Raw genomic sequence first — 15,114 nt, 5'->3', positions numbered from 1 at the left:
AAAGTAGGACTATCTTTTAATATATTCATAGGAAAGAATTCACAACAAAGTTGCAAATAGCATAAAGATCATTTAACACTGTTTTTAAATATCCTTCATTAGCAGCCCATAAGGAATAAGATGATCTGAGGCTCTTTTGGATAGCCTTTGTATTGTTTAGAGTGTTTTATATATTTTAAAACATAGCAGGCATACATAGAGTAAACTGTGCTCATGATTTTAAAATCTCGTCTTTCCATGAAATCCTACATGATTCGCTAGTTCCTAGAAGCTATCCCCAAATTATTCTTTAAAAGAGCTTTTCTTTAACATTAATAGGAATTAGAGACTTATGATTTTATATGTGTTTCTGTTCTTCTTAGAACTTGAGAAGCAGCTCAGAGTTTTTTCTATATTGGCAAGGATTCCACCTCTCCCGAGCACCCTCTGCCTAACTCCTGCCTAGGTTAGGCCATAGTTCATTTAGAAAGTCATGGTCCATTTTGCATTAATTTTTTTTAAAGGTGTGAAATATGGGTCCAGGTTCTTTTTCTGTGGAGGGTGGGGGTGGCTTATGTAGGTCCAATTAATTATTCCAGCACCCTTCATTTAAAAGGCTCTTCTTTCTACATTGCATTGCTTTTGTAACTTTCTCGACAACCCCTGGGCCATATTTATGTGGGTCTACTTCTGGACTCTGTTCCACTGACCCACGTGTCTAATCCTTTGCCAATACCACAATGTTTTTATATTAAGTCTTAAAATTGAATACCCTTGTGTTTTAGAAACGAAAAAAAAACCAAAAAAACAAAAACAGATAGGAGAGAACTCCCTAAGGGGATGCTACAAGTAAGGAGCAAAAACAACACTCAAATCCATGACTACCTGACTCCAAAGCCAGATCCACAGCCATTTTTCTGTACGGCCAGAACTGGTCTACGCTCTGGCAGGGCCCTAAATTCTATTCATAGTTGCTACCCACTGCAGCTAACCCGCAACTTAAAATAAAACAAACAAAAACAAAATAGAGCACACTTGCTGTTAATCATTAGCACTGCCTAATATAAAGGTGTCTCATTACATTAAATTGGCTTTGCAGCTTCCCACAGAATATCAAATTAGATGGAAAATGATGTTGCCAAAGTACAAAGGCAATCAGCTTAATTATTTGATGAGGAGATACCGTTTTGAATTTTAAATTTAGCTAGGGTGGATGGGAAGAAGAAAAAACATTCCTCAACTCAAGAAAGAATCTCAGAATAGTTTTTGTAAGATTGACTCTAGCGATTCATTTATTTGGGGCCAAGTGCTTAATGAAGGTTTCATACAGAAGCACTGGGTTCTCGGTGGTGGAAAGGCGAACAGTAACCACCGAGAGAGCAGGCAAGGTCTAACTCTGGGCATCTTGGAGGGTGTGGTCCATGATGTATTTTCCAGATGGGTCCCTCGGAGTCCAGAGCCATGTTCCGGGTGGACAGGTGTGAACATAACGAAGGGTGCAGAATGCCCTCAACAGTGCAGGATATTTCCACGTATCACACAAGCGTTCCCTTTAGCTTATTTCTTTCAATGTTTCCTGTTTATCTGTTTTTTTTTTTTTTTAAAAACCTTGTTTTTATATATAGATTTGTCCATTAAAAACTGTTTACGATTGGGGAATCCAAAGAATATATAGCTGCTTATTGTCCTCATCTTTTATTGATTTTTTAGATGTGAAAAATTTTCAAATAAAAACTTGGGGTAAAAAACCCCAACAGACTAGCGGTTTGTGGTTGGATAATCCATAAAAGTGCCAGCACAGCATGGATGTCTGAATGAGTCACTGTGGTAATACTGATCCATGATTAGGGAGCATGATTTAGGTATTATTTATCCTCATAACTCATTTTAGAGTCTGGAATAGATACCCCAGTAATAAAATAAGTGGCCCAGAGGCAAAGGGTTATGTAGATCTGACCATGAAAAATAGTATTTTTATGCTTCAAACTACAGCAGTTAGTTGTAAGATCAAAGGATTAGAAGCAACCCAAATATGCAATGACAGAGGATTGACTAAATAAATAAATGTATAGTCTACACTGGAATTCTGGGTGCCCGTTAGAAGTCATAATGCATAGCATATTCCTAACATAGAAGAATATTCATGATTCACAATTAACAAAATTTACAAAACAGTAGAAACAGGAGCCCACAGCTGCAAAATTAAACATATATATCCTCAAAAAGTGACAGAATGACACAAAAAGTTAGATTTATAATATTTTTAAAGTAATTTTATTATTTTTAAATAAAAAATTTCAGTAAATCCAATAAAAAATGATGATTTAGCCAATTTACACTGTCACAAAGAGAGGGCCAAAAATAGCAGCATCCTCCCTCTGTTCTATATGAATCCAGATAGGCCTGAACCGCAGTTTTAAAATGTTTTCCCACAATTTAAAAAAAATGACTAAAGCTGCACAAGTTTATTTTCTAAAAATAAAAAGAAGTTAAGCAACCATAATTCTCCCATCTAGAAGTAGAGTTTACTTGTGTTTCGTTCTTTAGGCATATCCAGCCACTCTCAGTTTTTGTTTTTGTTTTTTTTTAATTGGAATCTATAACCTTAGATCTTAAAAAAAAAAAAAAAAAAGGCCTCTAACCTACACATTGTTTAGTATTCAGAGATACTGACTGAATTGATTCAACTAGTTTGGGAGCTCTGGAGGGAAATTCTCAATAGATATGGAGATGGGCCAAGGGTGAGAGAAGAAAATCAACCAATTTCTGCTTCTGATGATCTGGTAAGCACAAATCATCTGATAAGGAGCTTGGAGGGGAAAACACCAACATCAGACATTTCCCTTCCTCAAGGGACAACGTCCTTAGGCAGGAAAAAAAGAGCACTCCAAATTCCACATGTGCATATTCCCTAGGTCCTGCTCTGTACAAGGTATGGCAATTAAAAAATAATATAGTTTGTCTCTCTGGGAAAGCAAGGTGTTTGCAATCCGGTTGGAGAAGCCGGATAATGAACAGGTAAGACACACAGAAGGTAAACCAAAGGAAGCAGTGAAGGCGGGAGCAGTCATACAGGATCCCGAACCTCCGAGAGGCCAGACACGCTCTAGGCTCGCAGGGAACACACACAGATGGCATGGGTTCTGCATGGAAGGGAGAGCTCGATGTGGACTGCAACAATCGGAGAAGTCAGTGAGATCCTGATTTGGATAAAGGGAAGAGAACATTCTACAGGAGACCAACAGATGGCCTAGTTTATATTTTTCTATGCCACAGTGTGGAAGCGCTGCTTGCTGGCGTATCCTTTTTCACTGTCTCTGGAGACAGGAGGAAGCCTGCCTGGCAGGAACCTCAAAACAAAGGGCAGCCCAGGAAGAGGAATTGCCTGCAAAGTTCTAGGGAAGCCTCAGGGGACAGGAAAGCAGCTGGGTCCCAATGCTGGCAGCAACAGCCGTGGGTGTGAAGTCTCAGCCAGGGAGTCCTTCTGGCCAGCATGACCATGGTGTGAGCGCTGGAGCAGGGGAGGTGCTCAGAGGTAGGATGCGCCCTCCTTTTTCCAATGCAACCTGGTTTTCCATTTCTTTGACTAAGTTCAGGGAGCATCAGACCAGCCCCTGGCCAGGGAAAAAGCTGTTGAAGGGTTAACAAAGGGTCTCCAGCTCTACCCAGCTCGTCAGAAGAGAGTCAGAGCTCACCACTTACACAGGAAAAAGACAAACAAGCCGGGCACTAAACAGAAAATGACTTCATCTCCTCTAAGCATCAGAAACCAAAGGACTGGGCTCCTCATGTGTACCTGGGCTCCGATGCAGAATGAAGAACAGAGGGAAAGGGCATACCTACCTGCTTTTCCAGAGATCAATCTTTTTTCCCAAAGCAGGAAGAATCATGGAGACCATCAAGAACAAAGGATTCAAGTCTACGGATGTAGGAGCAGGGCAGGGCTGCACTGGTCCAGGTCTAGGTCCCCACAATGGCATCAGTGGGGCCTTTGGGGACATCCACATGAAACACAGGCAGGGCTGGGCTGTCCCAGGAATGGGGAGGGTGGTGGGACTGAAGATGAGGACAACAGCAGTCAGATCCCAGCGGCTCAACTCCAAGAGCACTCACATACAGGGCTGCTTCAGCATCCAGATGGAATGAGGTGAGCATGCTGTGTGTGTGCATGTCCCTTGCCCTAACTCCACTGGGCTATCCCTGTCTTATCACAGTGTGCGCCCACCCAGCCCCAGTGCTGGGCCCAGCCCATTTCAGGCACGTGGTAAAAATCTGTTGAATGAATGAATGAATGCACCCCAGCTGTGCAGAGCTTCACCTCCGAAGAACAGCTCACCTGACTCACTTGACCTGGCCAGAGCTTCCACTGGGAAACCACCTCAAGGAGCAGAGCTTCCCAACATGTGCCAAGAAGGCAAGGAGAATGTGCCGGCATCTTCTGACCACAGTTCCATCCTGAGACAGTCATTTCCTGTGATGATTTTTAAGCACGTACTTGGCTATGAAACCATCAGGCTGGAACCCCTGTCAACTGCTCAAAGCCAGGACAGAGGCAAAGAAATTGTCATTACCTCGTCTCCAGGCCCCTTCCTCAATGTCACCACCAGGGGGCCTTCAGACACCCACAGAGCCCTGACACCGGCCATAATCCTTTAGGGCCTGCCTTCCGGAAGCTTCCCTACCTGGCTTGCAAAAGGCCAATTTACACTCTTCCCTTCTTCCATGATTTAAGAGAGTGAACAGTGCGTTCTAAGCTGGAAATTGTTAATTTTGAAATGATGCAAAAAACTGAAGATAATGAAAAACATCTGAGTTCAGATACCTGGAAACATCAGTTGCCCTATCCAAAGGCTCTCTGTAGGAAAAAGAAGAATCAAGAGAGGGTTTCATATGAGAAACAGCTGCTCAACAGAGAGGACATCACGCCTCCCTCCTCAGCCCCCACCCCTCAGAGGGCCCCGCCAGCCCAGCCACAAAGCAGAAGCTGGAGGCAGGGAGGTGGGAGGGTATTTTTCCAGTCTCCTAGGGGCTCTCGCTACTGTTCGAAGCTGAAGTATATACACCTAGGAAGAACTACAGACACTCACGGGCTTTCAAGGGACCTGCTCTAAAATGATCTAATTCCAACCCCTACCACCCGCAAACAATAAATAAACAAACAAATAAATAAAGCACTACAGGCCAAGAGGAGACCAGAGACCAGTTTTAACCATAAGCACCAAGATATATTATATACTGATGAGAGCTAACAAGAACTTAGAACTTAAGGATGACGTAGTACCCACCCTCATGTTGCAGATGGTAAAGTTGAGACAGGTTGAACAATCCAACCAATGTAACCAAGTGTGTCAAACATTAAAGCCTGGACTAGAATTCAGCTCTCCTGACTCTGAACTCAATTTAAAAAGACAGCCGCTGAGCACCCAGAAGAGAGAAAGACATGAAAAGACAAATACACAAGTAAACAAGCAAAATCAAGTTGAAAAAAAGCAAATCGAAAAGTAGAAATCAAGCTATGCTTTTTAAAAATCACTAATTTGCACATTCTGAAAAGGTTTCCAATTATGCTATATATCCTAACTGCCTGCACTTCATCTCTTCCTGCTGTGAGCCTTCCTATACACAAAGTGATGCCAAGCAATGCTAAGACGAACAGGCCCACAGCACTAGAGAAATATCAAACACCCCGCACCCTCCTGGTTCAGGAAAATGAATGTGGGTTTGCTAATACAAAATCTTCCCGGGCTGTCACTGCAGTTTCTCCACGGACCGGCATCCAGTCACTGGTTATTGAACGAAGCTGAAACAGTGGCCCCGGAGCGGACGTTGTGTTGTATTCACTGCTTCCTCGGGCGAAAACAGCGGGAAAGGACACTGGCACCACCCCGAACTCAACAGTTGACTCCCACCACTACCCCATTCACCCGAAACTGGAGCCCTTCTGCACGTGACAAATGGAACATGTTTAAATTCATCTCATGAATGAATGATGCCTTGATGCCAAGCACACAGTAAGTGCTCAAGAAATGTTGAATGGCTTGCTGGGTGTTGTGCGTGTGTGTGTGTTTGTCTTTTTTTAATACTTTTTAGTGCTGTCTGATTTTTTTCAATGAGCACATACTACTTTCATCATTAGAAAGATATAACACTCCTTTAAGAACATCCATTTAAGCCATCATGCTTATAAATCAACAGGGGCCTTAAGTCTAAGCAAGCTGAAAGGCTGTAAGAGAAGACAGAAAACATCTCTAGTGGGGAAAGCACGTGAGGATGAGCCGGTTTAATCAAATGCCACAGTCACGACTCTGCCCCTGACAACATGAAAACAGCACCAGGGCTTTGCTCCTCGCCAGAGCAGCAAGACGTCAGGCCTGTCTCTCAAACACCGACATTATTTAACCACACATGAAAGTACGTTTTGTTCCACTCTTACCTTGCAGCAGCTGCCAGGAGATTTTTTGCATTGGGGGCTCCTGGATCCACCGAGAGAGACTTGGCAGCTAACAACAGCTTGCTGGATGCCATAGAGATATTCTTGAGGTTGCCTATCACTTGGATCTGGTCTTCTTTCGTCTGCAAAGTTGAAAGGAGGCAGAGTAATCAGGGACCGTCCATTTCTCCCAGGCAGCATTCAGAGAGCTGGAAGAAGCATCTTGAAATGGAAGCAAGTTATCTACAGAGACTGCATTAAGCCCCATTAGTCTGCAGGTGGCTAACTGGTAGAGACACTGCCCCGTGTCTACCCTCCCCCAAACAGATAGCCACACCAAGATGCCCGCCACAGGACAGAGATCCATCCCCAAGTGGGTCAGCCAAGAGCTGTGCTGTCTCACAAGTGCAAGCATTGAAAGTGGGGGAGGGAAGGAGAGAGAGGGACAGACAGCACCAGCACATCAGTGCACAGACCAGGCCAGGATTCCAGCGTCTTGCTCAACAATGCTGGAGTTGTCAAGGAGCTCATACATCTCAGCCTGGCACAAATGCCCGGCACTGTCTCCGTACTCAGAGCTGACTGCACCCCAGAAGTTCCTGACTCAGGGAAAGGCACATTTCTCACCTGGCTGACTTCCTATCTGAGAAACAACCATTTGTAGATCACAGAGCAAGACACCCTGGGTGTCTCCTTTAGGGAGTTCACAGGAGCTCAAGAAAAAACAGCTCTGCAGGCTGACACCAGACCAGTCATGTTCCCTTGTTCTGAACAAGGGCTTTATCTGTTTATCTCAAGGAGGTGATTTTGTTTAATGATTTATTTATTTGACAGAGAGAGAGAGAGAGAGCACAAGCAGGGGGAGTGGCAGGCAAAGGGAGAGGGAGAAGCAGGCTCCCCACAGAGAAGGGAGCCCGATGTGGGGCTCGATCCCAGGACCCCTGAAATCATGACCCAAGCCGAAAGCAGATGCTTAACTGACTGAGCCACCCAGGTGTCCCTCAAAGAGGTAATTTTTAATCATTTGACACTTGGTATTAGACACAGCCCCCTCCAATGGGCCCAATGAACCTCAAACACATTGTTTTTTACTGTATTATACCACATAAGAAGTACAGGACACAGAGCTGCCCTCCCTCCATGAACCCTGCTGGATGATCGTGGGTGGTTATCCCTCATCTCTAAGAAGCATTTCACACATAAGCTAATAGCGTCTTTAGGAATGCCAGGCCTGTGAGGTCACAGAGCTTTCTAAGCGGGAAAGAGAACACAACAGCATGACCTGCTGACAGGTTCCCTGTTCCTATTTGCCCAGCGCCTCCAGGGCAGACAGTCCACCAGAATAGACAGGCAAGGGTCTGCTCCAGGCAGCCACCGCCACACTCACCTGAGCTTGGCCTGCCATCTCAATGCCAGCATCGAGAAATTCATCGAAATCATCACTGAACTTGCCAGAGGCTGCGGCCAGTTCTCCGCTCTGGCCCCGGGTGGCATGGACCACTTCCCCCGCAGACTGGTTCAGATCAGCCGCGGCTTGGTTCAGCTCACTCTGGGCTTCCTGGAAAGGCTTTGTGCTCGGAGGTAACTGCAGTGGGGAGAAAAGGCACACCCCATAAGAAGTTTTACTTCGCATGGGGGAAATGAAGGAAGACTCTGTGGAGGGAAAGACTCTCCCAGGGCTGCATTTCTGAGTCATCTAGACTATAAGGTTCTGTGTGGTCTGAGGCCACCTATGTTAAGTGTGACCTTTAACATACAGACATTATTTCATTCACTGAATTACTAAACACCTCTTCAGTGCTAGACACAGTAGATCTAAAACTGGTCTATCTTGGGGGCTATGGTCCCCTCAGTAGCAGAGCCAGGATTCACACCTGGGCAGTCTGACTCCAGGATCCATGCTCTGAACCACCACTTCATTTTGGATGGAACCTCTCAAAGGTTTAGCTTTCTAGAACGAAAAGACAGATGCTATTAAACTTTACATCCTATTCTTCCAAACTAATAGCCACCAATTTTATTAGTAGCCTTTGCTCACATAGCTTTTGTGTGGATCAGAAGTGTCATTGGTGGAACTATTCCTATTTGCTCCAGAGAGTTAAGCTAGGCTCTATTAGTCCTACCATGTACACTGCTTGAGGACCTGGTATGTGCCAGGCACCAGGCCGAGAAGAAATGAATGAGCCCAGCTCCACCCTCCCCCACCACCCCACGGAAAGGGGCTCACAAAACTGGGAATGGGCTCCGAAAGCAAGTAGATTCCTTAGACTACTCACTCTCTCAGATGTCTTAGACACACACATCCCTCCACCACATGACTGTCCCTGCCTGAGATGTCCTGATAAGAAGTCAGAGGATCACATACCCACCTTTCCTGTTTTCACTGGGCTGACCGCAGAGCAAACAGCAACATGGACTCAAAGAAAAAGTAAACTTTTAAAGCTCCACCTGGAAACTTTGCTGATGGCAAAGCAGAACAAGGAAAGGCAAACTGGGAGGCAAAACGGGCCTCCTCAGACAGAGGTTAGCGGCTCAGAGATCCCACGGAAGGGAGAAGACTCCTCTCGCACCCAGAGTGAGCCCAGCCCCCCAGTGCCCCCCTTCCCCATGCAAAGCCTCTCACCGAGTCCACAAGCAGCTTCTTGCTGGACTCGCCAATGCTCTTCAAGGCCACGTCCACATCCTTCTGCCCCGGGAGACAATTCACGCAGTTATTCAAGGAGTGCGAGACGGCTTTGGCCACCTGCATACACACAGGGAGAAAAGCCCCGTGAGACAGCACCTTCCCAGCCCTGCGGCAGACGGGTGGGGAGCCAGCAGTGATAGTATGCAGAGCTGGAAAGCATCGGGACGTGATCTGCCAGCATCCAGCGGACGCTGTTTGCCATTATATCACCTCGCTGAGGCCTCTCACTGGGGTTAACGTCCTGCCTTGGCAAAGGGGCTGACACAGTGACACGGTACGCCTTACGTGCACCCGGCACCAGGCTAAGTCACGATTCTGTGACTCAAACCCAGAAGTCTCCAATATTATGTCAGGTTCCACAACAAAGAGAGCCGCCACCAAGAGAAACAGAAAGAGCTCCCTTCTTGAGAGCCCCGCGGAGGTCACCGAAGTGGAAGGAGGCCTTGCGTTCTTTGGGTCACAGTTAGGTGTCACAATCTGGGGCCATCACCCCCAGACCACACCCCGCCCAAGGGCAGGCAGGACGCTCTGAGTGCTTCCAGACCAACTTGGAGTTGCCCACATGCTGTCCCTTTAGGATGGGCAACGGCTCGCTGTCTGCACTCAGGTCAAGGGTAAGGTCTTTGGAAGTGGGCTGTGTCATTCCCTTTAACTAGACCATCTCCTTCCCAGCTTCCGGTCTAGAGCTTTGCCCAGATGGCCTCTAGCCCACTAGTTTCATTAGGTTGGCAAAGACTCATCCAAAAAGGCAGTCGAGCCAGACTAAGTATATCTACCTCACCTCCCAGACTAGGAAGAGGAATATACTTAAGCATGCACGGGTCCCCAACAAACATGCTGGGTCCTGGCTCCCGAAATTCCAAGGATAGATTTCAAGAGCGCCCCTGCCCCCATACTCTCTGTTGACTCAATTAAGCAGATCTCCTATTATGGGGGGGACTAGGCAAGACTCACAAAAGTGGGAATCGTGTACGGCCTCCATTGCTATAGTACTTTGGGAAGTTTTGAAAACACCCACTGACTGAAAAATGTTCACACCGGGAAAAGAGTGCCCAGGAGATAGCCTGCCAACACGACCACTTTAGTGATGACCATCACTGCCAATTCTGGGCCTCACCTGGGCTAGTCTCTGCTGACTCTCAGCATCCCCAGGTGCAATCAGGGCCTGCTTCGCTTCTTGGATGAGCATGGCGGAGCCTTCCATGACGTCTCGAGCAGAATCTAACATGGCATGCGCAGCTGCGGGGTCGCTCGTGGATGCGGCCACCCCACGAGCAGCCTGGGCCAGCGTTTTCAGAGCTTGGGCTGTCTCTCTGGCAGCCACCCCTGGAAATGAAAGCCCACCACACTTTCTATAAGATTCCACCTAAAAGTCATACTTTACTTGAAAATCAGCTACTGGACCACAGCTTCCTAGAAAGGAGCACACCCTCTGATAGTGTGTGGTCCAGGTGGGGTCCAAAATGACTTATCAAAAATATGAATCGCTACGCTTCTCCAAGTAGCAGCCCATACCTGGGCCAATCTAAGAGCTGTGTGATAGCAAGCGCCATGCGGAAAGTAATTTTGCTCTGGCTTCACCCGCACACTCTGCCCTGCATGTCCACAGGCCTAAAACACCAAAGTGCAGGGGATCAAGGACACAGATGAATCATTCGGATGCACTTCCCTTCCCAATTGTTGTTATTGGGGCACGACTTCCATGCAAGAAAGTGAGCAGTGCACATGGGCAGCTCGGTGATTTTTTACGTGTTCACAAGCACGTAACCACCAACCAGATGGCGACAGAGCAGTTCCATCGCCTGTGTCCTTCTTGCAGCAAGAACCTCTCATGCCAGAAGTAAGCCCTGGTGTAGCTTTAATCACCATAGACTAGTTTTACCAGGTCTTCAACTCCTTGTTGATGGAACCACAAGAATGCATTCTTCTGTGTCTGGTTTCTTTTGCTACCAGAATGCTAGGAGATTCACCCATGTTGTCACATTCATTCCTCTTTCTTGCTATGTCGTATTTCATGATACAAAGTCACCATCTGTTTATCCTCTCCTCTGCTAATGGACATTTGGACTGTTTTGTGTTTGGGGTTATTAGGAATAAAGCCACCAAGAGAGTTCTTTACATGCATTTAGGTGGCCAGATGGAATCTTTGCTCTTGGATATAAACCTAGGAGCTGAACTGCTGTGTCACAGAGTAAGTTTAGCTTTAGAGGACACTACAAAACCTTTTCAGAATGGTTTTACATTATACACTGCACCAGCAACGTATGAGCGTTCTAGATGCTCTACACCCTAGCCCAAACTAGCTATTGTCAGATTTCCTATTGTAGCCATTTTGCTGGGTATGCCATTGTAGCTCAATGAGGTTTAACTTTTATTTCCCTAAGGAATACAATGATGTTGAGCACTTCTTCATACACTTAGTGGCCATCTGGATAGCCTCCTCTGCGAAGTGGCTGTTCATCCTTAAATTCACTTCTAAGGATGATGGGATTTGGTGATACACTATGAATAGAAACTAGTTCTTAGAAACTATAGCAACACTTCCCTTAGAATGAACATGTGCCTTTGTACATGGCACCTAGTGCTTGGCATACCCAAGAAGGGGATGAGGACTAGAAACGCCAGAGCATGTAACAAGAGAATCTGAACACCCTGAGAAACGCTGAGGAGCCCACCTTCAAGCGCATCTCACCGGACTGCTTCACAGATGAGGTCCAGCACTGACAGGTGTCTTGTCCACTTTCAGAGGCAGTGCCAGAGCTAGATCTGAGGATTCTGAACTTCTGGGTCAGACTCTCTGCACAGTGCTCTTTGGGGTAGAGAACTATGAAGGATTCTTGTTAGAACATGTACCATCCGCATGAAAATGACACATTGATGTCTCGCTCACTCAGCTTTGAGGTGACTCTTGTCTAAAGGCTTCAGCTGGATGGTCTCTGGGTGGCCCTGAGGCCACCTCTGAGCAGCTGCTGCTTTGGCCGCGTCAGCACAGATGCAGCAGGTGGTCCTCCCCTTACCATAATGCAATCATGCAAAAGGCCCCACATCCATAAAACAAGACAACTTTGCAGCGTTGCAGACTTGCGAATCTGTAAATATTTAGTAAGTCACGCAGCTGGGACGTAACTCTACAATCTAATCAGGGCAAATTACAAAGCTGCCCATCTACCATTCATCACACAGCACTTCTGAACAGAGCCCATGGTATGGAAGAATCTTAAACAAAGTGATTTTTTTTTTTTTTATGGCACAGGGGAAGCCCAGAAGAGAAAACACAAAGATAAATAAAGTGAAGGTGAAGGAGAGAAACAAGCTGAGAGCAGTCAATTCCTTTTTATGTTTAAGCTTCTGGCACAGGGTTGCAAGATGCCCTTGCTCAGAAACGCACCACATGTGGTTTAAGACCTCATGTAGCTACAGCTCTGATTAGCTGTGTGGCCCAGACTGCTGCCTTTTCCCTTGGGGCCTCCGGTTCCCACAGGTTTTAGGAGAGGCTGAGATCACTGCTCTGCTGAAAATTCTAGGCTGTCATTTCTAGACATCTCCTCCTGCCTTTCCATTTATTATAGTCTCCTGAGTCCATTTCTATTTGAGTTGTGTATGACTTTGAAAGAATAAAACATCATACACAATTAAGAAAGTCATGTTTACGCAAAAATCAGTTACTGAAAAACCTTTTATAGACCCAGACAATTTTTAAAAAGGCAGAAACCAGAGGAGCTGAATGACAAAAGCTTAGGCTAATCTATCCCACGTGTTTTCCGCTGAGGACTCACTATGAAATCCCAATGGCACCTCGAGGATTCTCTTTGGAGGGATCAAGTTTCCAAAAAAAAAAAAAAAAAAAGAGGAAGCTATGCCATCAAAGGAATGAAACAAGATGACGAGAGGCCGGGGAGCCCAATGAACATCTACGGCTATACACGGCTCTGTTCAGAGCGACTTCTTAAAGGTAGTGATGACACTCATCAGGGTCAGGTCTCCAGGCAAACACCACCCTCCAAATGAAAATGTTCCTATAGTCCAGCGTACGCTACAGAGCCAGAACTGCCAGTGGGAAACTCAAAAGCAGATCACTGTGGCAGTAACCACAATCCTTTGAAGACACAGATTACTTTCACAGTATTCTTGCTATCTGGATCTTAAATTACTTTCAGGAACAGAGCCTTAAGAAGATCCACCAGTGACCATTTCCTTACACCACACACAAAAATAGACTCAAAATGGATGAAAGACCTAAATTGAGACAGGAGTCCATCAAAACCCTAGAGGAGAACACAGACAGCAACCTCTTTGACCTCAGCTGCAGCAACTTCTTCCTAGAAACATCGCCAAAGGCAAGGGAAACAAGGGCAAAAAATGAACTATTGAGACTTCATCAAGATAAAAAGCTTTTGCACAGCAAAGGAAACAGTCAACAAAACCAAAAGACAACCGACAGAATGGGAGAAGATATTAGCAAATGACATATCAGATAAAGGGCTGGTATCCAAAATCTATAAAGAACTTATCAAGCTCAACACCCAAAGAACAACTAATCCAATCAAGAAATGGGCAGAAGACATGAACAGACATTTTTCCAAATGAAGACATCCAAATGGCCAACAGACACATGAAAAAGTGCTCAACATCGCTTGGCATCAGGGAAATCCGAATCAAAACCTCAAAGAGATACCACCTCACACCAGCCAGAATGGCTAAAATTAACAAGTCAGGAAACGACAGATGTTGGCAAGGATGCAGAGAAAGGGGAACCCTCCTACACTGTTGGTGGGAATGCAAGCTGGTGCAGCCACTCTGGAAAACAGTTTGGAGTTTCCTCAAAAAGTTGAAAATAGAGCTACCCTATGACCCAGCAACTGCACTACTGGGTATTTACTCCAAAGATACAAATGTAGTGACCCAAAGGGGCATGTGCACCCCAGTGTTTATAGCAGCAATGTCCACAATAGCCAAACTATGGAAAGAGCCAAGATGTCCATCAACAGATGAATGGATAAAGAAAATGTGGTATATATACACAATGGAATATTATGCAGACATAAAAAAAAAAAAAAAAAACCAACGAAATCTTGCCTTTTGCAATGACGTGGACGGAACTAGAGGGTATTATGCTAAGCGAAACAAGTCAATCAGAGAAAGACATGTATCATACGATCACACTGATATGAGGAATTCTTAATCTCAGGAAACAAACTGAAGGTTGCTGGAGTGGTGCGGGGGTGGGAGGGATGGCGTGGCTGGGTGATAGACATTGGGGAGGGTATGTGCTTTGGTGAGCACTGTGAATTGTGTAAGACTGATGAATCACAGACCTGTACCTCTGAAACAAATAATACATTATATGTTAAAAAAAAAAGAAAGAAAAGAAGATAGTAGGAAGGGAAAAATGAAGGGGGCGGAAATCAGAGGGGGAGATGAACCATGAGAGACTATGGACTCTGAGAAACAAACTGAGGGTTCTAGAGGGGAGGGGCATGGGGGGATGGGTTAGCCTGGTGATGGGTATTAAAGAGGGCACATACTGAATGAGCACTGGGTGTTATATGCAAACAATGAATCATGGAACACTACATCAAAAACTAATGATGTAATGTATGGTGATTAACACAACATAATAAAATAAAATTAAAAAAAAAAAGAAGAAGATGATCCACCAGTGATATGCAATGTAGTGAAGTGCTTTGTAATGGTAGTTATTGCTGACTGGCATTATGTAGGTCATGTATAGACGGCACCAGCCCACATGGCAAACTCACAAGGTAAAAACCTGGTATGACATAGGTTTTTAATCTGTCGCACGGGATCTGGAAAGAGGTCTATGTACAACTGTATTCAGCTCACCATAGATAGAGTTTAAATACTGCCAGAGCCAAACAAAAACACATCTGTGTTAGAATCCAGCCAGTGGGCAGCTCACATGTAACTCCAGACTATCCCGCACACCTCATTTGAGGATGAGAGACCTGGAAAGAAGCTGAGACCCAGGGAGAAGCTGTCCACACGTGCGCTCTCTTCT

General features: G+C 45.5%; 1 protein-coding gene across 12 annotated transcripts in view; it reads right to left on the bottom strand.

The window, feature by feature from the left end:
• Positions 1–15,114, bottom strand: part of TLN2 (talin 2) — a 429,909-nt gene that overhangs the window by 99,254 nt on the left and 315,541 nt on the right. For all 12 annotated transcript variants that reach the window (XM_034994419.1, XM_034994414.1, XM_034994422.1 and 9 more), the window contains 4 exons: positions 10,213–10,421; positions 9,033–9,152; positions 7,797–7,994; positions 6,413–6,552 (listed from right to left, as the gene is read on the bottom strand). In XM_034994419.1, the coding sequence (XP_034850310.1) occupies positions 6,413–6,552; positions 7,797–7,994; positions 9,033–9,152; positions 10,213–10,421 (667 nt within the window). The remainder of the gene's footprint in view (positions 1–6,412; positions 6,553–7,796; positions 7,995–9,032; positions 9,153–10,212; positions 10,422–15,114) is intronic.

The sequence above is a fragment of the Mirounga leonina genome, unplaced genomic scaffold (assembly GCF_011800145.1).
Source record: "Mirounga leonina isolate KUSES-001 unplaced genomic scaffold, KU_Mleo_1.0 Mir_91, whole genome shotgun sequence".
Classification (NCBI taxonomy): Eukaryota; Metazoa; Chordata; class Mammalia; order Carnivora; family Phocidae; genus Mirounga; species Mirounga leonina.
The sequence above is the reverse complement of the archived record's forward strand: the minus strand, read 5'-3'. Positions and strand labels throughout refer to the sequence as shown.